The 24,458-nt window shown below is 37.2% G+C and overlaps 1 protein-coding gene across 1 annotated transcript; it reads left to right on the forward strand.

Annotated features, from left to right (window-relative positions):
• The first annotated feature begins 2,408 nt into the window (after window positions 1-2,408).
• On the forward strand, window positions 2,409-24,127 carry mkln1 (muskelin 1, intracellular mediator containing kelch motifs). The gene is made up of 18 exons (XM_081364436.1): window positions 2,409-2,523; window positions 4,568-4,637; window positions 6,737-6,879; window positions 7,142-7,230; window positions 7,523-7,632; window positions 11,709-11,901; window positions 13,443-13,520; window positions 13,724-13,789; window positions 14,276-14,388; window positions 15,212-15,424; window positions 15,562-15,783; window positions 16,065-16,194; window positions 18,785-18,932; window positions 19,635-19,749; window positions 20,448-20,587; window positions 21,177-21,279; window positions 21,724-21,778; window positions 21,890-24,127. The coding sequence occupies exons 1-18, from the start codon at window positions 2,444-2,446 to the stop codon at window positions 22,009-22,011; spliced, it is 2,190 nt and encodes a 729-aa protein (XP_081220562.1). The 5' UTR covers window positions 2,409-2,443; the 3' UTR covers window positions 22,012-24,127.
• Window positions 24,128-24,458: the final 331 nt, after the last annotated feature.

Genomic DNA, 24,458 nt, shown 5'->3' on the forward strand with positions numbered 1-24,458 from the left:
AATTCTACTTATAATTTTTATTTATTTATTTATTAAATATGAATTTAATAAAATCATATAGGAAATGTATCTATATAATATTTATTGTAGGCTACATCTTCTGTAAGAAATTATATTATATGAAATAGGCTAACAATAGGCCCATTATAGTTATGTTATTAGTCAAATTTTTTATTATTTTAATCTGTAAGGATTTTACTCCTGGTGAAGAGGTTTGTTGTCCCATTACATAAAAAAAGTCATATTAATACTTTTAATGAATTATGAAAGCTAAAAGTGTGCTCCTTATAGACTGGAGTATGTTTTAGAAGATGTAAAATAGCTGTATCCGTCCCCATCATCCTTGTAAAAATGTGTGCCTTTATGGCTATAACAGCAATATGGGACACCTTACCTTATTTTTTTTGTGCAGATTTTTACTGATATTGGCAACTACTATGTTTTTTGTTGGTGTTTTATTTAACCTAATTGCACATAGGTATATACCGGTAAAACAAATTGCAACACACAAACAGTCCCCATCCATTTGTGGTAAATTAAAAGAGCTCTTGCCAAGTTCTGGCTGTGCACTTAGCTGAAATGACATTATCTCTCATTCCTTACATCAGCTTTTTTTCCAGTAAAGGACATCATCAGCGTGCCATGATAAACTAAAGGCAGAATGCATTTATCTTGAAGGTCGTTGTGTTCTTCAGTAGTCTCAAATAATTAGCCTCAGTGATAAGACCGGCACGTCCACAGTGATACAATCATATTTGTAGTTTTTTATGCATGGAATTAGAGAGGATCAGTTCACTCAAACAAAAGAGTGCCTCCTCATCCCTCGCTTGGCTATATGAGGATGGGATCGCCCCTTGGGCAGTTAGGCTAGCCTGTTCTCTTGGAGAGTAGCCTCTGGTTCATTTACTTGTGTCAAGAATAGCCTACTTTTCAGGCTTAGCTGCAGAAAAATTGCTCTGAGCCTTGTTGTAATGATTAATAATAGTTCAGCCATTGCTGGATGATTCATTTAAAGTATTAGTGTAATCTAGGTCCTATGAAAATATTTAGGTGAAGGAGGAGAGGGAAAAGTTTTCCTTTAGCTAACAGTCTAAAATAAGCATTATGTTTTTTAAAACTCACCATCAAATTCAAAATTCATTTATTTTTGGAATATTTCAATGTTTATAATAAATGATTTATGTGCAAATCATTAGTTTTTAAATAAATTTCATGTGCCCTTATAATCTGATTAAAAAATTCAAAGTTACTTCCCCTCAGCTCTTTCAACGACGAGAGTTACGTACATGGTTATATACTCTTCTATTTTTGAGCTATCAATTCTATACCCTTCAGTGTATATACATATTTATATTACACATTTTTTTCTGGTATTTCTGGATGTTATATAGGACTGTTATTATTATTGTTAAGTTTTATATTTGCTATAGTTAAGTGTGTGTTGTGTTGTCTTGTGTATAGTTACTGGATGCCTTGAATTTCCTTTGGGAATAATAAAGATCAATCAATCAATCAATGTAGCGAACGACAATGATCCAACCATCCAGTCAATTCCCGATGGACAAAATCAAGGCTGAATCCGAAACAGTAGGCCTATGTGACAAAAGAACTATATCCGAATTCACAGTACTCATAAAAGAGTAGGCAAAAAGTACCCGGATGACCTATTCTTCTGGCGAGAATCTGAAGTTTGCATAATATGAACACTACTATCCCATGAGGCCACAGGAGAGGATTTGTGAGTGAAGCAACACAACTGACACTAGTCACATGATAATGACAACATGGTGAATGTAGTATGTCCAGATTACATTCACACTACACACATTCATACTATACAGAACATACTTTTTTTTTAGCGGTCGTCAAGAGAGTATGTGATTTTGGACGCAGCCCAAGTCCCACCCTATACATTTATTCTTGTTGAGAAGCCATTTCACTCTGATATACATCACAATAGGGAAGAAATTACTGTCACAACTTCTGTTTCATGCAGACTTTAAGCCTGTTGGGATTCCTTCAACGTTTTACAACCATAATAGGCCTTATTCATATTTACAAACAAAGGAGACTTTTTATTTATTAATTTTATTTTATTAATTAGCTACTCTTCTGTGTGACTGTGGCCCTCATTAAATTTGGCGTTGCACAATTTCACATCAGGTGGGTTGCCAGAGATATTATTTCACATTATATTGCACAACATTACCAAATAAATTGCTTGGAAAAAAATAATAAAACATAAGACTATCCATGTTATCAGATTAAAATGAATAAATTCCTTTACCATCTTTCCTAGGACCACATAATGTTTTACTACTGCGCCTCCTCTCTCTCTCTGTGTGTGTGTTAGTGTGTGTGAATGGGTAACTATCTATATGTGTGTGTGTGTGTGTGTGTGTGTGTGTGTGTGTGTGTGTGTGTGTATCGGTCGTGCATCAAGATGGCGGTGGCTCCTGACAGCAGAGTGCTCTCCTACAGTGTTTATAAATGGAGCTCGTACTCCTCTACATATTTACCCGAGTGAGTAACGCAAATTAAATACTCCCGTTGAGACTCTATTATGCTCTTAAATATACAAACACAGTTCATAACTCTGTAATTGTAATCAAATCCATTGCTTAATCTAACAAACGGGCCGGGCTACAGCAGACGGGTACATAAACATAAAAACAGCCGCAAATGTATAAACTGCAAACAACACAGCAAACGAATTCTCTAAACGTACACAATAATTTGCATTTAGATGCGCAAAAGGTCAGAAACGGCTCTAAATGTATGTAAATGTATAGATGTGACAGTCATGTTAGCATGCTAGGCTAGGCTGGGCTAGTATGAAGCAGCTCATATGATGCAAAAACACGCCTTCAAGACACCTAATGTGTTTTATTGTACATGTCTTTATACAGATTGTGATGCTATTTTAAGAACCTGGCAGGTGTCTTACTGCGTAGTATTTGTTATTTATCCTTAAAATATTAATCAGAACTGCAGTATGATGTAGCCGGTTAGCTAACGTTACATGGCTAGTTTACTAGTGAACTGTTTTTCAGAAGTAAACAAACCGCAAATCGCTGGAAGCAGTTTTAAATGTTTTATTTTTATTTACTTAAAAATATCAGGTCGAAATCTTAATTTTTCGTTAATGTTTCGCATCTTAATTAACGTTAAGTTAGACTGCATAAAAGTATTTGTTGGCTAATGCTAAATTGTGGGAATATGACACTGATAGTCACAGACTATTTTTATCTCCTCTTTTAATCTTCTTCTGTTACTGTTAATCTACATTATTATGTTACAACTTTTATGGCAAACTGTATTCCTACTGAATATGCTGTTATTTCTTGCTTTCTATCAAGTGGCAGAGTTTCGAGCAGCCTATTAGACAGTATATGAATCGCGGTTTTGAAACAGCCAGTGAGTTTGGTGGTTTTTGCGGTCTAGCATATAATATGCATGCAATTTGTGTATTGGAAAATGTTAAATTTACATATATTATTACTAATATATATTACTTATTTACATCACTTCTATATAATCTTTGTGTTAGATGTGACAGCTAGAGGCAAATGTGCTGTAGACTGACATAAACATGCGTTCATTGCTTTAGTCAGCGGTGAAGCATATCTTGTTGTGACACCTGTGTACCCTTACCAATTTTGTTTTTGCTCATCTCAAGCTTTGTATGCTTTATGAACTTTATCCAGCAAGCAGAACTGTGTTGGACTTGCAGTGTTTTTCCTGGGTCAAAAAGGGTCTTCAGGGGTGGCGGACGAACACGGTCATCCACACACACAGTACAAAGTACCCTACCCATGTGAACTGCAAGCCCAGTACTGGCAATATAACCCAAATACATGCAAAGAAACCATTTCTAATATTAACTCATCTTGTTTATTCGTGAAATAAAAAAAGAATCAGGACAGATCATAAAACAAATGTGCTTAGAACTGTTTTATATTTAAAAAAACTGTACATTTAAATGTAAAAGTCACAAGACAAGTAACAAGAGTCTCATTCACTAAGCATGCCATTGCGTACGCACAAATTTGTGCGTGAAATGTGTGTACGAAAGATTTTAAGAACAAATCACAATTCACCCAAAATTTTTGCTGCGAGGTTTCTCTGAATAATGCGCGTATATACAGCTGGCCAATGAGATAGGCCTATCTGTAATCTGGGTCTGTGTAAAAGATGTTTATTGTGAGAATGGCACACTTGGCGTTTGTTTGGGCGTGTTTTATGCAAATGAGCAACCTTGCGCACACGGCTGCTCATTTAGAATACTCCAAATTCACTAACAGAACAATTTTAAGAACAAATTCATGTGCGTACCAACGTGTTGTGAATTGGTCAGTGATTTTTTTGTGAGAAGTTCTCCTATGCGTACAAATACGAAATAATCCACGCAATTATTAGTGAATGAGACCCACTGAGTGACTGATTTGAAAAGTGAACAACAAAGTAACACATTACATGGAAAAAGTGGCAGGTCTATTATTTTGCATTTATACTCCAAGACTTAATGTGGTGTTTAACTCATCAGCTTTCGAATGTTTGCTTGCAGAAATATATTAGTGGATAAACCTAACGATCAGTCTTCCAGGTGGTCATCTGAGAGCAACTACCCTCCACAGGTAAATTCTGCTCCTCTTTTTCAGTGTTAACATGAGCTGAATAATAGTTCATGTTCTGCGAATGCTCTGCAGACATCCCCAATTACATGATTGAAATTCTTAATAATAATAATAATAATAATAGTATGTTTATTTATAAAGTGACATTCCCACACTCAAAGCGCTACAGTTAAAAATTATTTTACGTTTCAAAAGTAGAAATAATAAAAATATATATTAAATATAATAATAATATTAATAGCAATAATAAAAAAAATAAAAAAAAAATTCAAAAGGTCTCTTCCTTAATGAGTACTGGCATTTGGCTTTAGAGACATGTGTTACTCAATGTGTTCAAAGTTGTTCATTATCTTATGCCTGGTTATGTTGACATTTTCATTCACTGACACTGTGCCATGCTTTCATCTTTCATTGTTTTTGCTGGCCTTGTACAGACCATGCAGTGCAGACAGACTTGTGGTTGAGCAATAAGGAAATTGAAAGTGCATGTTGGCGGTACAGTAGCACGTGCCCTCAACTTTTTAACCGCAAAGGCTTGTTTTTTGTGTGTGTCCTTCCACTTTCGTCCTTTCACTTAAATAGTGCAGTCACCCTTCACAGAGTTCAGAACTTTGAAATCACAGTTCCTGTCATTATCATTTTTTTTTTTTTTCTCAGAAATACTGCTGCATTTGACCACTCTACATGTTGTAAATCATTGCAGAAAATTCAATCAATGTTTCATCTGTGGTTTGAATGGTCTGAATGTTGTAAAAATCATTTTTTACTGAGCTCTTAGTGCAGTCGGCCATCAGTGTTGGTGGATAGAATATCTCAGTCAATCTGTGTGAAATATTATTCCCATCTACAATGACAGTAGCCCATTCAATTTTAGGGTCTATGCAAAGGTCTGTTTGTTCTGAGCAATACTTTACAAGCTGTGATTGCAGGCTTTTCTGTCATGTATGTCTATTGTCTACAGTTGATTGAATTGTTTTCATGAGAGCAACATGAGTAATAGAGCCCCTCCTGTTCACCTGCATCTGAAGAGGGTGTTGGCTCTCGCGGGCCCTGGCCACTTCCTTGTGTTCTGTAATTTCAACAGAAACGCAGATACCATAATGCATCAAAGTCGGCATAAAACGGATGTTGCGATTAATCTTTTTAATCACAAAGGGAGAGGATGATAAATTTTGATTAAAAGATTATGATATGAATTAAGGAAAGTTCACAAATCATTTATAATAAGTACTGTAATATTCCATTTAAAAAAACATGAATTGTTGACATGTCATGTCGACATTTATAAGAAAATTAGGTAAGCATCTGCAATGTGTTAGTAGTTAGTCAGTTATTTCTTCTGTGTAACAATTTGTTTCTAGAATTTTCCACCCTAAATGGAAAGTGATGGGTACTGTATATGTCAAGCTCAAATTCTATTTTAATATTTTAGAATGTAATTTATTCCTGTGGTGGCAAGGCTGAATTTTCATCAGCCGTTACTCCAGTATTCAGTGTTGCAATCCTTCAGAAATCATTCTTATATGCTGATTTGCTGTTCAAGAAACGTTTATTATTATTATCTATGTTAAAAACAGTTGTGCTGCATAATTATTATGAAAAATGTGATACAATTTTAATTGAATACGTGAACGAAAGTTCAAAAGAAAAGCGTTTATTTGAAATATAAATATTTTGTAACAGTAGAAATGTCTTTATACTCTCACTAATGCTGAATTAAAAAGTTTTAATTTCTTTAAAAAATTTCTTACTGACCCCATACGTTTAAACGGTTATGTATGAGGATGCAGCTGACTAACATTTGAGTTATCATTCACTGAAAATCTTCACCCCGAGATGGCTTTCAAATCTCATGTGTGTTTGTCTTTCATTACAAAACATCCTCGATGTCGAATCTGGAGCAACTATTAGAACACGGAAGTGTGTATGATACTAGAAATAGGTCTAGATTTGCTGTTGTGTTAAAGGTAACATTTTTTAATTATTATGTGTACAGTTATTATTGATGTTACAAATGACTGTTTCTGCGGTGTCAAAGCTAGAACATTTTGGTTTGTAATTGCTTTGATGTAACAATTTATTTTTCTGCTACTTTCAAGTACTTGATCTTAAAACTGGAGAGACCAGCTATCGTTCTTAACATCACCTATGGCAAATATGAGAAAACTCACGTGTGCAACCTGAAGAAATTCAAGGTGTTTGGAGGCATGAGTGAAGAAAACATGACAGAACTCTTGTCTAGGTGAGTCCGGATGGACAATTTTCATTTTGATAACAATCTACTTACAGCCTAATCTTTATGTCAGATAAGCTTTACAGACTCTTAGCTTTTCGACCATATTTAGAGTGGGTGACCAGATATACTTCACTTAGTAATGGGGCACCAGATACACAAACATTTTATAAAATGGCCTATAGTGTCTCTTGAGATGTGAGTAATGTTTGGGGAAATGGCTTCTTGTGATGTGATGTGATCATTCACTGTCTTTCTCATCTAATCCTAGTGGCCTTAAGAATGACTTCAACAAGGAGACATTCACGCTAAAGCACAAGATCGATGAGCAGATGTTTCCCTGCAGGTTCATTAAAATAGGTGAGTGTTTACCACAAAAGCAAGCTTAAGTCCTGGTGAACTTGTGTGCTGACACATTTAGGGGAAAGATTAGTCATCGCATGATTTTAGAGGAAGGCAGTGAGTTGAATGAGTGATTGAATGACTCTGCAAATCTTAGATTGAACAAACAAGTGCTTGTGTGAATGTTGAACTCTTTTGACAAAGATTTTAATGTCTGAAAATGACAAGGAAATTTGAAATCAAAATATTTGTCATCGTATGTCTGAATGTCCTTTCTTGATGCTGTCTGTATGTGTTTGGTTGTGTACAGTGCCTCTGATGTCATGGGGGCCCAGTTTTAACTTCAGCATTTGGTATATTGAGTTACACGGCATTGAAGATCCAGACGTTGTCCAGCCCTGCCTTAACTGGTACAGTAAGGTGAGTTGTCCAAACATCCACCTGCACCAAAACTGCTCTTTCAGGGTGAATCTCACAAAGAAATGTTAGGGTCATATTTCACCAAGAAAATCTAAATATTTTAGCACCGAGATAATAATATCCGTTATTAACCCAAAAGGTACTCTATGAAAAAAAAAAAAAAAATCAAAATGAACAAAATTTGAATAGTCAATACATCATCAATCCTTCTTCCAAAATGTGTTTTTGTCTTACCCTGATTCATTATGGTAGGCTGTTTATTTTTTAAACCGGGCAGGATGGTTTTTGCGGGGAATTGTGTACATATGTCACTTACCCGTGTGTCTCGTCATCTATCTATAAATTACAGAAACGTCTGTCTGTCCGTCTGTCTGTATCGCGACACGCTTATTCATTTGTGGATGTTATCTGAATCTGTAAGTCAGCTATGCTGTTTACTTCTGAATATTGTTTACTTCTGAATATTATATTTCATTCTGGTGCGCTTAACGTTATCGCTACTGTGTAATAGTAGCCTATGCTATTCACCAGCTAAACATATCATATTCAGTGCGTTCACAGTCTCTTTCACGGGCATCATTTGTAGTAGCCTATTCACAAACTGTTTGCTCAAGCATAGCGTTTTCTCGGAGTTCACTGTGTGCTTTCTACCATGCACAAATAAAAATGTCACTGAACTTTTGCTTTGTAATTGTAACAATGAGCACTCAAACACACCAAACCAACAATTACTAAAAACACACACAAAAAATGATTTTTCACGGGCATTTTGCTCTAGTATCCGTAAATAGATAGAAGTTGCTCCGCCTACTTTGACGTTTGTGGGTGAGTGGCAGAGGTTATTTGTAACAATGGGCGAGAGAGGTTGACATGGAGCAGCTAAATCTCGAACCTGTTGAAACAAGGTGAAATTATTTTTTAAATCGGTTTGAATGATTGATTCATAAAGACTTCACTTGTTTCATTACTGGATAAAACTGCTCTAGCAGAACTGCATGCGTCTTGTGGAAGAACATTATTGCTGGAGCTACTATGTTTATGTCTATGACACGGGTGAGTCACGCAGACACTGGGCTACTCCGCAGCGGTGCCGAACCGACTATTGTAAGTAGTCCGTAGGGGCCAGGGCTGTCACTTTTGTGAAAAAATCCTGTTCGATTTGTAATTTGTAATTGTAAAATCGATTTTCCATGTCTAAAGACGTTTCCATTTTAAACGCAAAATATGGGCAAATCCACGGACAACGAACAGGCATTAGGACGAACGTAAAGAGGGCGCTTGAGACGCGCACAAGTCTGCAATATTTCTGATGATTTATTGGCGTGAAGTTTCGTACACAGTGATAAACAGGAGTGCAACATTCTCGAAAAACAATAAGCAGAGTGGACTGCCATAGCATAAATGAAAAACATTACCTCAGTCTTCAACATGGCTGTGTTTACGATTAGAAATGTCAAACAGATTTCGCCTACGTAGGCGATTGTAGACGCGTAGCTCGAATTTGTATCTGAATGCACGAGACTGTCAGCATACCGACAGAATTCACAGTTTTGTAGTAAAAAGAGACGCATTATGCAGAAAGATAATTTGCTGTTATGCGTGTTTGTCAGAGCCTGCAGTTGCTGTGTGACGCGCGTTCGCTGCGGGCGTATCGTGACGAGCTGGACGCGCTCCGAGAAAAGACCGTTGAAAACGTTTTCGAAACTTGCGTTGGTTGGTCCAATCGATTGTGCAATCGATTTCCGAACGTAAAGTGACAGCCCTAAGTCCGAGTCTAAACGCTTATTACAGGCTTACCGTAGTGATTCAGGATAAGACAAAAACACGGGTTGAAAAAAGGCATTCACTCGCTCATTATATAGCCTACATATTTGAAGCGACTTTCAAAAGGTGATTTACTCTTGTTTTGGTTGCTACCGTAGACATCAGTGTTTATACATACAACCGGCGTAGCGTCATAGAACGTCTCTGAAAAGGTTCACGCCCACTTTTAGGGGAAAACAATCCGGCGAGCGCCATACACAGTAACGGATTGAGGACGTGTACTAACCCTTACAAACATGTAATTTGTATTTAAACATTTTTTTTTTCACACAGTAGGCTTACCCCTATTATGTATTTGTATTTAATTATTTTTTTCCACACAGTATTTTGTATTTTTCATTTTATTTTAAATACATTTCCATGTATTTATGCCCATCTCTGCCTGCCATCATCATCAATATCTTGCTGTTATGGAAATATCATGATTACGGATGATGCTATCGAAAGCTAAATCAGGCTAGTTGCATAGCTGGACAGAAACGTGCACTCAGTAGCTACTCTAAATATAAAGACACAATATTATACATTTAAAGATGTTTACTTATTAAAACCGTAGTAAAATCATTCACTGGCTACCTGGTGACTCGATGAGGTACGAGTAAATGTCCGGGTAAACCACTGGGTGGGGTTGTTAGACCAATTTGACGCTGGTAGAATGAAACGGGATATGTTTTTAAGTTGCCCAAATTAAGTTTATAAATGTATCGTTCACGCTATATGGAAGGCAGGGTGGACATATAATTACTCAACGTATTTCATCTAAGTGATTTCTGAAGTTATACACGTCTGCCGGCTGTGTACGGACGTTGTTTTGTGCCGCTATTTTGTATTGAAGTCTATGGGAAGTCTGGCTTGTTTTCCCCTAAAAAGGGGCGGTTACGAAATTGACAGTTAAGTTCCCGGATGTGCCGGTTGTATGTATTCTAGAACCATACACTTTTATCTCAGCAATTCTGTGATCATTTGAATATTTGTAACATACATATCAATACTGTGTTGTTGAAAAGACTTTGAAAGTAAAGCTGTTTCATATAACGTTATAACTGCTCTCTCTGGGTCAGCGACAGCGCAAACAGATTTGAATGTTCCGGTGTGAAGTTTTTGTCATTTAGGAATAAGATCGTGTGGGTGTTTGAATCGAGATTGTTTAAATATTAATGGTGCAGCTCTACTGTCTTTATTCTCTCTCTCTCTCTCTCTCTCTCTCTCTCTCTCTCTCTCTCTCTCTCTCTCTCTCTCTCTCTCTCTCTCTCTCTCTATCTGTGTTGATATCTGACGCAAAATGTATATGAGTAGTGCAAGGGCCAGTGCATTCATTACTATTTTAATATTCATGAGGTGAGACGTAGTAGCTATTAAAGGATAAGCTTCCAGCAGTTTGCCCACACATCGCACCAGAACCGTTTTCATAACTGAAACTCAGGAATTTCGCACGGTTCCGGTATTTAAAAACAACAACACAGAACCGATTTTCGGTTCCCGACCCTATAGAGGACAGTCTTCTGGCAAAAAGAAAACACGACAGAGCTTGTAATAAAATGAGAATCAACATCGGCTTGGCTTTTCCGGAGATGGCGAGAACTCAGGAATTTGAAATGTTGTAAAAGTGATGCAGAGATGGCGTTTTTATTACTCCACAGATATGTAAGGTATTTTATTGAACAGATAAATTGCCTTTTAGCTCTCCAACAGAGTTCATTGTAAAGCATTATCTGTTGTGAAGGGTCATTTCTTAGTGTTTATGGTTGTTGTAGCGCTGTGCTGGAATTTATTTTCAAAGAAGTACTATGTCTGTTAATGGATGTAGCTACAGTAATGTCTTCAACTAGTCAGCTTGAGATCTTTTCCATCTAAACTGGTTATATCTCATAAGCGTAGTAGTGTATGTTTTATGAGCAGTAGGATAACCAGATTCATCCGCACTGTCACGCAGAGCGGAAAATGTTCTTCAGCAGGGGTTGTTCTTCAGAGGTTTAACCGCCAAAAGTTACATTTTGTACCTTTTAAAGATTATCTCCTGAATATCACTCAACATGTTAACTGAAGTATTAATTGATTCCTTTGTAAGCTTTATTTCAGTAGTCAGCGTTTTTATGCCATAATCATTAACAGGTTTTAAATTGCCAAGCTGTTCCAGTAGGGGATACATTCATGTTTATATAACACTTGCACACCATTTGCACAGGAAGTTTTACACAATGTTAAACATGGACTGAAGGCATGTTACAGTGTTTTTTTTTTTTTCTGGACAGTACCGTGAACAGGAGGCCATCCGCCTGTGCCTGAAGCACTTCCGGCAACACAATTACACAGAAGCCTTCGAGTCTCTGCAGAAGAAAACACGGATCGCTCTGGAGCACCCCATGCTCACGCACCTTCACGAGCGGCTGGTCCTCAGAGGAGACTTTGACGCCTGCGAGGAGCTCATAGACAAAGCCGTGAGAGGTACCCCACCCAGTGTTTCATCATATGGATATGTGCCACATTCATTAAGTAGGGAATGTGGGCATGTTGGTTCACTGTAGGGAGCAGAATTGTTCTGGATTATAATCGTGCTATGTGGCCAGCCAAATGTTTTGTCAAAAAAAGATGATCTACAATCAAAGATTCTGTTATAAGGGTTTTAAGTTATATTTCTAATCTGCCATGCTCTCACTGTTAGAGAAGTTCTGATGTCGAAGAAATGTGACTTTCAATTTAAGAAATTCTATTTACCTATCCCAAAGATTTAGTTCCTCGTGCTCTCACTATTTGAATATTGATTATTTACTACTTTGCAAAACGTATTGTTTTTCACATGCTCCCACCTTAACTAATATTTGCCTTTTGTATTGATTGAAGGGTGCAGAAATTACCTAGATATTTGATACAATTTAAATTACATTTCTTTAGCTCAAACAGTAGAGCATGGCACTCGATGGGTTTCGATTTCCAGGAAATGTATGAACTCATAAAATATGTAACTTGAATGCAGTGCACGTCTCTTTGGATAAAAGCGTCTGCCAAATGCATACATGTAAATGTAATTAACACAATGAGTCATAATGACCAACTTGCTTCTTTTTGTCAGAAGCCTGTGGGTGGTGTCACACAAGCACAGTTGAGAACTTTAGTTTCCATGACAGTGGTGGTCATATGTCAGTAATGTGCAACATAAAAGTTTACCTGGTTATGATTCGATTTGAAGAACGTGTGACCGCAGAGCACCTTTCAAGAAACTGAATAAATGTTGTTTAAATTTAAGGTAACATTTGAATATTTTGATTTGAAAATGGTTTGCTGTATATATGGTGGTACTCATTGAGAGTGATCTAAATTGACTGGAGGTTGTGAATCTCTTGTGCTCTTGCTTTTGTAATCTGTCACTCATTTCAATAGAAATCTTCAACTTTCATTGACAGTAAATGACTTGAAGCAGAGATTACACAGAAACAGTTCACAGGTTTTACATTGAATGGGAGAAAGTGCAACACGCAATATGGCCATTCTAGCAAAGGAAGTCCTGCCTTCCAAAAAAGGCCAATTATCAGTCTTTTATGCCTATGTTCATGAGACAGTTTATGTCAGGTTTAATTGTTGGTCTAAACAATTCTTGTATGGCTGAAATCACTGTCCAGCGGTGTAGCAAAAATGGCCGCCGAGTAAGCTTCAAGTCGCTTTGCTGAAAATGATTGAATTAAATTCACTCTACAGACAAAACAAATAGTCTCTCCTCAAGTTCGAGTCATTGGTTGATCCAATGTTGCTGTTGTCAGGCTGGTCAAGAACGAACAAACAGTGTTTACAGATTTTTGGGAGGATGGGATAGAAGAAAATATTTGACACACTTCAACTTTAAAGTTGTTCACAAAAGCGTTTTGCATTATTACACTTTTTTTTTGTGGTCAAAGTCTAAATTACGGTAATTAGAACCTAATGTACACTTGTTTCCCTCTCAGGGAGCATACATTAGCAAATTAAAGTGCTTTTTATTTGTTCTCTTCCAGATGGTTTGTTTAATCAGTACATCAGCCAGCAGGATTATAAGCCCCGCTGGAGTCAGATCATCCCCAAATGTAACAAAGGTATGACAGCAGGCTACTGAACACACAAGTGACGGCCTCTTGCTCTGAATCTGAACGCTGGACTCCAGGGAATCCATGTGTGCTGTATTAAATTACTGTATTGATATTCCATATATCTTCCATGTTCTTGCTCTCTTCCTGTGTCTTGTTCCTGACACACACCTCTTCATTTACATTCATTCTTTCTCGTTTTCTCTGATTAGGTGATGGTGATGATAACAGGCCAGGCATGAGAGGAGGTCATCAGATGGTCATTGATGTTCAGACAGGTACATCTTACGTCAGGTGGTTTATTTGCAAAGTTTCTGATTGGCTGGTTATTGCAGTGCTATTTAGCTTGTTCTGTCTTGCTTGTAATGGAATGCCTGTTAAGACTACATTTCGCCCCATAGTTACGAGTTAAGAGCTGTTTTAAATGTGCGTGTGAATCTGTGAGCTTGTTGTTAGAGGAACAATCGATCCCACACCCCTCATATGGCCCTGTACGTTCAGACTGACCTCGAGTAACCCACTCTACCGCTCAGCTGATGCTCAATAGCTCAAACAACTGTCTCTGCTTATCACCATGGCGACATCAGCCTTTCAACCTCAGCTCACAGCTGCTTCTCAAGAATATTATGATTTATAGCAGCTTTAAAAAAAAACATAAAAGATTTTATCCTTTAGTTTCATATTGAATTTCTTACAAAGGTGTAAAACGCCTCTCACTCACCGACGCTTTGCTTTTAACTTGTCTTCGCCTCTTTGTCCGACAGAAACAGTGTATCTGTTTGGTGGCTGGGATGGAACGCAGGACTTGGCTGATTTCTGGGCATACAGTGTAAAGGAGAATCAATGGGCCTGCATATCCAGGGATACGGAGAAAGAGGTAAGAGAGAAAGTGAAAGAGGATTTTTTTTTCTTTAATTATGACTCAGTTGCTGAATGGCACAAAAATACCCTAGACTTTTCAATCATGTCAAGTTTCACATACTTTGTTTTCTGTGCAAAGTGTGTTGATGGATGCGTACTCTTTCATCTGGTGGTTTCTTAGATGGGTATTTTCGACTCATAGTTGGAATAGTTTGTGGATGAGCAAGAGAATAAAATGACTAATGAAAAATATGTACAGTAGATTGATGGCCTCAATGCTGATGGAGGCTTATGTGACCAAGAACCCAAAGATTTGATAACATGGACCTCACTAATTTTGGATAATAATCACAATACATCCAGTGACTAGTTCTTTCTCAGAAATGGCCATAATCGTATCCTGGTACCTTGTAAAAACAACTTTATTCTCTGAAAAGTGGCTTTCGCACCAGGTGGTTATAGGAACTAAGTTATAGGAACTAGGCACCAGGGCAGTCCCCCAAGAACTAAATGTTTCCCTAGGACCATTTTCCTGGTTGCATTCACACCGCCATTTGGAACCTAGAACTAAAATCTTTCCCAGTTCATGTAGTGCGTATACGCCAAAAAGCAGGTTCTTCCGCCATTGTTAATAGGAACTATTAAAAGGTTCCTCTGGTGCAAAAGCCCCTATGGACTGATTAAAAAAACTTGAAATAGTGTAATGACAAGCAGATTCAATTGTACGAATTTGAAAGAACGTTCCCATTTTTGTGTCCAATATGCATCATGTTCTATAGGTTGTCTGAGTGTGTGGTGTAAGAGGTGAAAACTATAAAGTTGTGATGTATTTCTTTTAGAACGGCCCCAGTGCGCGCTCATGCCACAAGATGTGCATCGACTCTCAGCGGAGGCAGATCTATACTCTAGGCCGCTATTTGGACTCCTCTGTCAGAAACAGCAAGTCCCTGAAAAGTGACTTCTACTGCTATGACATTGATGCCAACACGTGGACCCTCCTGAGCGAGGACACGTCCGCTGATGGAGGACCCAAACTTGTGTTTGACCACCAGGTGCACATTTTAAATTACACAAAATTATTTAGGATTTATGCCCGCATACCACTAGGAGTCTCCCTTTACAGATTCATGATGAATAGTTCAGTATCTCTCAGAAAGTTGAACAAAGCTTCTGTCTTTCTCTCTCTCAGATGTGCATGGACTCTGAGAAGCACATGATCTACACTTTTGGTGGTCGGATTCTGACGTGTAACGGCAGCGTGGATGACGGCAGGACGTCAGAACCTCAGTTCAGCGGGCTTTACGCGTTTCACTGTCAAGCTGCTAGCTGGAGTCTGCTCAGAGAAGACTCGTGTAACGCAGGGCCAGAGGACATCCAGTCCCGCATTGGACACTGCATGCTTTTCCACACGGTTCGTCTCCTTAGTAACGACCCATAAAGTCTGAGCTGCAAAAAAGATAATTTGCACGTTGACCTCTAATGTTTTGATTGATGCATTTGTGGATTGGGCAATATGGGGTGGGCAATATGACCAAAATCTTGATAATAATATACTACTTTAATATATATACAAAACCCCCACAATTTTACGTTTTATATTATTTTTTTTGTTAGTTTAATTCCCTAAAAAACAATTTATGGGTTGTTTTGACAAAAATTCTGATGTGACAGTTTTGTTTCTCCGTCCCGCAGAGAAATCGCTGCTTGTACGTTTTTGGAGGTCAGAGGTCCAAAACATACTTGAATGATTTCTTCAGTTACGACGTTGACGGTGATCATGTGGAGATCATCTCAGATGGCACCAAGAAGGACTCCGGCATGGGTAAGATGTCATTAGCAAACTGTAAATTTGTAAAAAGAAAAAAAACTGGCTGGGGTTTATTAATACACTTTTTTGATCATACTGTAAGAATGACTCTTACAAAGCTGTGCTCTGTAAAGAAACCCCTTATAAGGAGAGTATAGGAATCTTGAGCATGAAGGTGACATCATGTTCAGAAATAGAGTTGAATCAGGTGGGGATTATGTCACTGCGGCAGCATGCTACACGCATCGCAAGCGAACATGTGATCTATTGCAGCCCTACTATTCAACAGCTAAGTCATCTTGACATCATCTGTCTTCCTGATACTGATAGACACAGATTTGCTGGTTTGGATGATGGTGATGAAAGTTTCTTGTGAGGACTGTCATGATGATTGGTGAATATTGCAGCAAATTCCTGAGCAGGGAGAACATGCTGCTCTACAAAGAACACGCGTTCTGCCGCTCATCAAGATATTCGCCTCTGAAGACTGCGTAAAATACACATTTTAATATTTAAAGCCTTCTCTAGTAGACCAGATATTGCAGCCCTAGATGACTACTTAAGTTACGTAAACAAAATAGGCTAATTCTAGAGAAAATATCAGTGGTTGCTGGCACAATCCAAGGGTTTCTAGGTGGTTATTACAGTAATTTGGGTAGTTGTTAGGTGGTTACTTACTGATCCAAGTCTTTATGATATTCTGGTCCCTGCATAAGGACACAGATCACTCCCTTCTTGAATATAAGGGCTTTTCTGCATGTTTTATGTAATGGCTCAATATAACAGCAGCACCCCTCTCTTCAAGGTGAATTTGAGGTAGCTTACAGCTTTTTTTGCAGAAGCACAGCAGTGTTGTTACTATTGAAAATAAAACTATATAAAAAAAAATTGTGATTAAAAAAAAAAGAATATTATATGAAAAACTGATATGTTAACTGAAAATATAAACTTAAAAAGCTATTTAAAAATTATGAAATACTATAATAGTATATAAATAATACTAAAAAAAAAAGCATTTCTTCTCAGTGTTCGCCGTCTGTCGGCACAAATCAACGTTTAACAATACCGATTTAAGTTCTCAGAACTTTGACTTCTGGAGAACTGAGTGAGTTCTTAGAAAATACTTTCACGCCCACGCACTTGATTAACATGATTAACTTACCTAACACACACTGACGTCAGCTACACACTTGCACACACAATCAAGTCTTCTAACAAAGCAGACATTGTAAAACGTCTCTGATCATCACAGAGAAGAATTCGATGAGTTGACAGGTCATAAAGTCTGCACACCCACGTAATGTCCCTCAAATTTCTTCACTTTCTCTATAATCAGTAATTATTGCATGATATTGTAATGTTTTGTTCAAGCTCAGAGGGAAATACCAAACCGAACAGCCAGTTCACAGAGCAGAGAGACTCCGAAGGTGGATGAGTGTGAGAGCTTTGTGGAGAGATTGTGCAGACACAGGCCTGTGACACACTTCCTGTTCCCATAAACAGATTGTGTAAAATCTCAATGGGCGACTTGACGCAGTGAGAGAGTATAAAAAGACCTCTGTGTTCTCTCTGTTATCGTGTTAGAGAGAGATGTGTGTGCGACGAGGACAGGGGGTGACAGAAAGAGAACGAGATAGAAGGCTGCAGAGAGGGACAAAAATAAGACTGAACAGAATACAGAATTTACCAGGAAGGAAACAGTGAGCCCGACCAGAATGCTCACAACCACACCTTAAAGGAGTAGTTCACACACACCCCCCCAATAACAAAAAAAAAAAAAACATTTATCATGTAGTTCCAAACAGGGGTGATTGTTTTCTTTTTGGTATTAGAATTGCAGGACAATTCATAGATAAAAATGGTCTAAAGCTCTGTTGTGATATTATCATTACTCGTGAATAAATAAGTAATGGGCATGACATTGATTTGTTTTGAAACTTAAGAAAAATGTAAGAGAATAGAGGCCGTGTGGATACAAGAGATGTGAAACCAGTTACCTATACAGTTTAGCAAACATTAAACAGAAATATTTGACTGAATGGGATGATTGGCCAATCAGAATTAAGTATTATAGAGAGCTGTGTAATATTCTAATGTAATATTGTTTGTTGACATTATAAATGTGTTATTTCCTTAGTTTAAATTAATATAATATTGCATTTTTAATCCTTAATAAATATGAATGCTTAAAAATATTTTATTAATATAATATAAAAAATATATTAAAATAATAATATTAAAATATATAATAATACATATTAAATATTAAAATATATTTAAAAAGGATATTCACTCGCAAAACGCAAATGCTGTATTTATAGAAGTATAAATTTATGATAATGATAAATGATAAATTATTATATTTTCCTTAATACTTTAATATTGATATAATAAATGTTTTTAAACCTTAATAAACATTAATACTTAAAAATATTTCATTAATAATATATTGATATGAATGTAATACATTTTAAAATGATTTAAATTTGCTCACCATTGCAAGGCTGTTTACATACAACTACACCAAGCTGCTATGTCATCATGACACTTCAGCCACTTTATACCATCTCTTAAGTATTTAAGTCCATCTGTGTTTGTATTGCAGTACCAATGACCGGATTCACTCAGCGTGCCACCATCGACCCGGAGCTCAATGAGATCCACGTTCTATCAGGACTCAGCAAAGACAAAGACAAACGCGAGGAGAATGTGCGCAACTCTTTCTGGATCTACGACATTGCACGCAACAACTGGTGCGTGAGTTCTCGGACACGCTCTTCATCTGTGCAACATTGCACACTGCATGCTAATGAGTACACTAGACCTGTAACGGTCTAGCATTGGTTATCCACAATGTGCCTTCAGGCGCTTCATTCCTGAGGTTTTAGATTGCCATACACTGCCGCAAAGGAAGAAAATCTTCAGTTATGATGAGAGAACGTTCTCTCCTTACTGAACTGTATTTTCTCTTTGCAGTGCATTAAAAATTCAGCACTGAATGATGAGCGTATGGTGCCCGTAAAAATATCATACAAAGACCCCTTATATAAATTGTTCTCAGCTTGAATGCACACTCGCATATATTGAATAAAGCCAGAGTGAAAGTATAATTTCAAAGGCCTGATTGACCTTCAGAAAGGGAGTTGGTGACCATCAAACAGGAACAGAATGTTCTCTGCTTGCGTGTGTGGCTGGACGCTTGTGTGTGCGCGTGTGTTAAATGTACTTTGCTCTTAAACGGGGGAGAAAAAACCTTTGTTCTGTACAATAATTGGAAAAAAAAGTTGGCTTACGGCGTCTGAAAAATTGGTCCGTCAGTGTTTCCTTTGGATGCGGTGTGCTGGTTTCTGTCATTTTGTTTATTTGACTTGATTTGGGTGGGTGCAATTGTGTACACTTTGCTAGGACAGTATGCACAGTTTAGTATGAAAGACTATCTGTGTGTTTGTGTGCAGGTCATGTGTTTATAAGAATGACCAGGCAGTGAAAGAAAACCCCACTAAGGCTCTACAGGAAGAAGAACCTTGTCCTCGTTTTGCTCATCAGCTAGTCTACGACGAGTTGCACAAGGTAGTGTCCATTTCATATTTACCATGGGTGTGGAAGCCAAATGATCTACATTTATGATTACTGTGGTGGTGTGGTTTATGATTCGCTGGTTAAACACCTGACCTGATAACCCAAAGTTTACCTATTTACTTTCTTAATACTTCATCATCATCATAATAATAATAATAATAATGTTCCTTGTCTTATTGTTCTATCATTTTTTGATTTTTTTTTGTTGAATTTTGTTTTACTCACTTATACATATCACATAAGTAAAATTAATCTCAAACACTGTTTTATGTTCTTTCTAAGTTTTTTCTCTATTATATTATATTGTATTATATTATATTAATTATATAATTTTTCTAATATAATCCAACAATAAAAAATTAATAAAAAAAAAAAAAATTATAACTAACTCTTTAATTTAGACTGTTAACAACAAACTGTTTTTAACTGATAATTCAGAGGTATCTGGTATCTATTGTGTATCCTTACTTTTCAAAAGAGACTCATAACGATTCTGTATCACTGCCTGATTGTAAATTATCAGCAGCTTTCAAATGATTAGGTTGTAAACTATATAATATATACTATAAACCAAACATATATACATGTATAGTATTTACTACTACTGATAAAATCTCGTATCTTTAATTGCTGTAGTAATTAATCAAAGCAGTGAGCAGTGGTTTGATATGATGATATATGGTACACAGGTGCATTATCTTTTCGGTGGAAACCCGGGGAAGTCCAGCTCTCCTAAAATGCGATTGGATGATTTCTGGTCCTTAAAGCTGTGCCGCCCTTCCAAAGAATATCTGCTTCGACACTGCAAATACCTCATTCGCAAATACAGGTACAAATATACCTTTATCCGAGTTCAAGAGCTTTTCAAAACGCTTCACCCAGGCTCTTAAGAGATATTCATTATTCTGACCTCACAGTTCTTGATTAGAAATTGTGCTTAAGAATAATATTTACTGAATTAGGTAGTCTGGTCTCTAGTTTCTCTCTCTGTTTAAAGCCAAAGAAAACTGTCAGATACGCTAAGTTTCCAAATGGCACTAGGAAAGTGTTTAGATATCTGTTCCATGTTAAACAGTTTGTGTTGATTAATACGCAGTTCATGCACTTGCTCTGATCCTACTCCGATCTGTGTGATCTGAATGTAAACCATTAAGACCAAGCTGTATTGTTATGTAATTGCAGTGTCATGCAGCACTGCAGTTAGTGATTAAGTTACAGTGGTATTTTTCCACCGGTGCATGTGATTTCTGCTCTCTTACTGCCCTCTTGTGGCCATATTGTTTTAGCTAATGGAATAATAATGTATTTGGGGAAATTCTGTTCTCATTTATTTCATGTTTGAGGTTTCAGAATTCCTAAGGCATTTTTAAACATGTTGTCATGTTTACATAGGCTTGTCGCCTTTTGTGTTTTTGCAGGTTTGAGGAGAAGGCTCAGACCGAGCCCTTGAATGCACTTAAATATCTACAGAATGATTTGTCTCTTACCGTGGACCACACTGACCCCGATGAGACAAAAGAGGTTAGAGGTTAAAAAATGATTACATTTAATGCTTAAACGTCCACACCAGTGGAAGATATCGTTCTGTTTTATTGTAAGCGTGTTCTGCTGTTTTGTCGTCTGCCACTTTAAATGCTCAAGCTCTGGAAGCAAGATGGATTCCGATCAATGTTTTATCGCTCATCAGCTGGAACATTTTTTTTCTGAAAGTGATCATTTCTCTGTGCCGTTATCGTTTTAGTTGTGGTGTGAACTCTCTTGTATTTTTGTATTTAGAATTTTTTTAGAATTATATCTTTATCGTTATAGTTATGTGCTATTGATTGAGTCAGGATGTGCATTTACAAAAAGTTGATTTCAGTTCAAATAAAGCCGTGCAAGTGCTTTAGTCTGACTAAAATTGTACCGGTCACAATGAGCGCGTTTCATAAATAAATGTGCTTTTTGTGTGTTTGTTTCCTGTAGTTCCAGCTCTTGCCCTCTGCTCTGTTCAAATCCAGCTCAGACTTCATTCCTCTAGGTGAGCGCTTTGTTCAGATTCATTTCATGAACATGATTGAGTCAGTTGCTCAAATATATTTATTAGTGCTTTGATTCTTAATATTGATCTATTTTCTTTTCTTCATCACAGGCTTTTCAGATGTGGATCAGACGTACGCCCAGCGCACTCAGCTGTTCGACACTCTCGTCAATTTCTTCCCTGACAATATGACCCCACCCAAGGGTAACCTTGTTGACCTCATCACCCTGTAGCCACGCCCCACACATTAGGCCACACCCTCGATAGACCTCTCAGATTCCTCCCACCAAAAACAGAAGTTATTTTTCTACATTTTCCACCCGAGGTGTGCCATGCCCACCTACTGTGTTTTCTCTTACAGATGTAATACCACTTAAACGTCACTGAGACTTATTTAATATGCAGAAATATAATTTTCTACTCTGGAGTGGCAGGGTTGTTTTTTTGTTTTAAAAAAAAGAAAAGGGTGTCAGAATTAGGTTTAAATTTGCATATCTGCCAAATTGTGAACTGATTTTTTTTTTTTTTTTTTTTACAATTTTTTTTCTGCTCATTTTCAGTTTTATCTTTTAAATATTCTCTCATACAGTTTGCAAGATTGGTGAGTTATACATCCAAGCAGTTTACATCATAAAGAGGGGAATTTGATTTATGAACTGTGTGATCATCATGGGTTCCTTTCTGCCTTGCTATTTTAAATCACATTTTAATGGACAAACGTGTGCTGAGCCAGTGAAGGGCTGAGGCAAAGATCCGAGGGCCCTCTAGTGTCAGTTCTGATTTGATTACACATTTAGATGAATTTTGAAGGAGTTGTCCGCTCAGTACTGGATTTGAATACTGGCTTCCATCTAAACCTGCTGCTGCTATTGGATGCTGCCATGACATTAGTGCTTTCTTTGACTCTTTAATAGATTCCATAACTATATAGAGATATGTTCGAGATGTAACGTACACAAGAAGTGTTTTCCATTCTGTGTGTGTATAGGAACGCAAATATTAGTAGCACATTCATGTATGGCAACACTTTGTACTTTATAACAGGTTATTTCACTCATATCCGTTAGCAAATGGATTTGCGAAACACTGCTGCAATTAGACAAACCGAAGACATGGATGAATTGAATTTTTGAAGTGTAGATTGCTGTTTACTTATGGTTTTGGCTGCTTTTGTCCAAACTCAATGTAGTCCAGTTCACACTGCTGTGTTACATAGACTGTTCAGCGGACTGGTACCAACACAAAGGAGCCTTATCGGGACCACCGAAGACAGAAGAGACCCCTCACTATTTATTATTAATATTATTATTATTTCTTGGTGAACCTGAGCCCTTAATGTCATGTCCTATGTTCCTTCTTTCTCTATGATGTCATAGAGATGTTTGTATGTGCCCTTCATTCCGTATGAGCTTCCGGATCGTTTGAAATCTTGGACAGATTAAAGTATGTTGGACGATAGTCTTCCATATAGTTCCACGTGAGTTTCTCCATCTGTGCGTCTGGATAACTTGGTCTCCATTTGTGCAGTGTTAGTTTAACAGCAGTTGTTTTAGAATTGTTTGTGTCCCTGTGCACGAGTAGGAAGTGTTTGCCCTGCAAAAAAAAAAAAAAAAAAAAAAATTCCTGTAATTGGATCGCTCTTAAATTTGCTGTACTTTTGGCTTCACCCACGCAGAAACCAAAGGCTCAAAGAACCATGGGACAGCACATTATGTTTCACCCTGCTGATTGTGTCCTACCAAGTGGGATATTTCAATTCCCTGAACTCCGAGTTAGCTGTAGTCTGGCCCTTGTTAAGCGAGGCGTGCGTCTGTGAAGATGCACTTACGGCGCATCAGAGTGTGGAACTTTGACTTCTCTGTGATTGGCCCATTTGTGAATTTTTTTGTTTTTTGTTTTTTTCTGCACTCTTGGTTTCCTTTCTGGTGTGAAAGCAATTTGGTTTATGATTTATGACTTGTAATCCAGGGCTTTCTTTGCCTTCCGTAGCTAGCATTGTCTTTGTGCCAGGAAGAAGTTTTTTTTCTTAAAACGAGGGGGAAAAAAATTAAATCATGGATACACGAGAGGATCGACACTTACAACCAGAGACTTTTTTGTTGCACTCAATGCCAAATACATTTTCTTGCTTTCGGTGTACATTTCTGCAGTGTCAGAGATGAAATGACTCTTCTTTTCCTCTCTCCTGGAAACCGTCATCTCGGCGAGCCTCCCTCTGCTCTTGAGCTAGGGCGCATTGAGATGTCAGCACTACACTGTGGCTCTCATGAATGTGTAGAACATATTAAAGAACTGCATTGTATGTAATGTACATAAAGAATAAAGATTGTATTTTGTTCAATTTTTCCTAAAAATCGTCTTGGTCTTCCTTTAACATTAGACCTAAAAAAGCTTAAAGCGTTGACTCATGATTTGAGTTTTTTTATTTTTTTTTCATTTGTAAAGCGTTTAAATATATTTTAATTTTTAAATGTATATTTACAATATTGTTAAGTTTGGGTTTAGTAAGTAATAATAATAAAAAAAAGTATTTGATACTTGTATTCAGCAAGTATGCATTAAACTATCTCAAATAAATGTTCTGTTCATCAAAGAATCCTGAAAAAAGCATCATGGGTTCCACAAAAAAATAGATAAGTTATTTTGAATTATAATATTTCAAAATATTTCTGTTTTTACT

The sequence above is a fragment of the Scardinius erythrophthalmus genome (genome assembly GCF_964197995.2).
Source record: "Scardinius erythrophthalmus genome assembly, chromosome: 4".
Taxonomy (NCBI): domain Eukaryota; kingdom Metazoa; phylum Chordata; class Actinopteri; order Cypriniformes; family Leuciscidae; genus Scardinius; species Scardinius erythrophthalmus.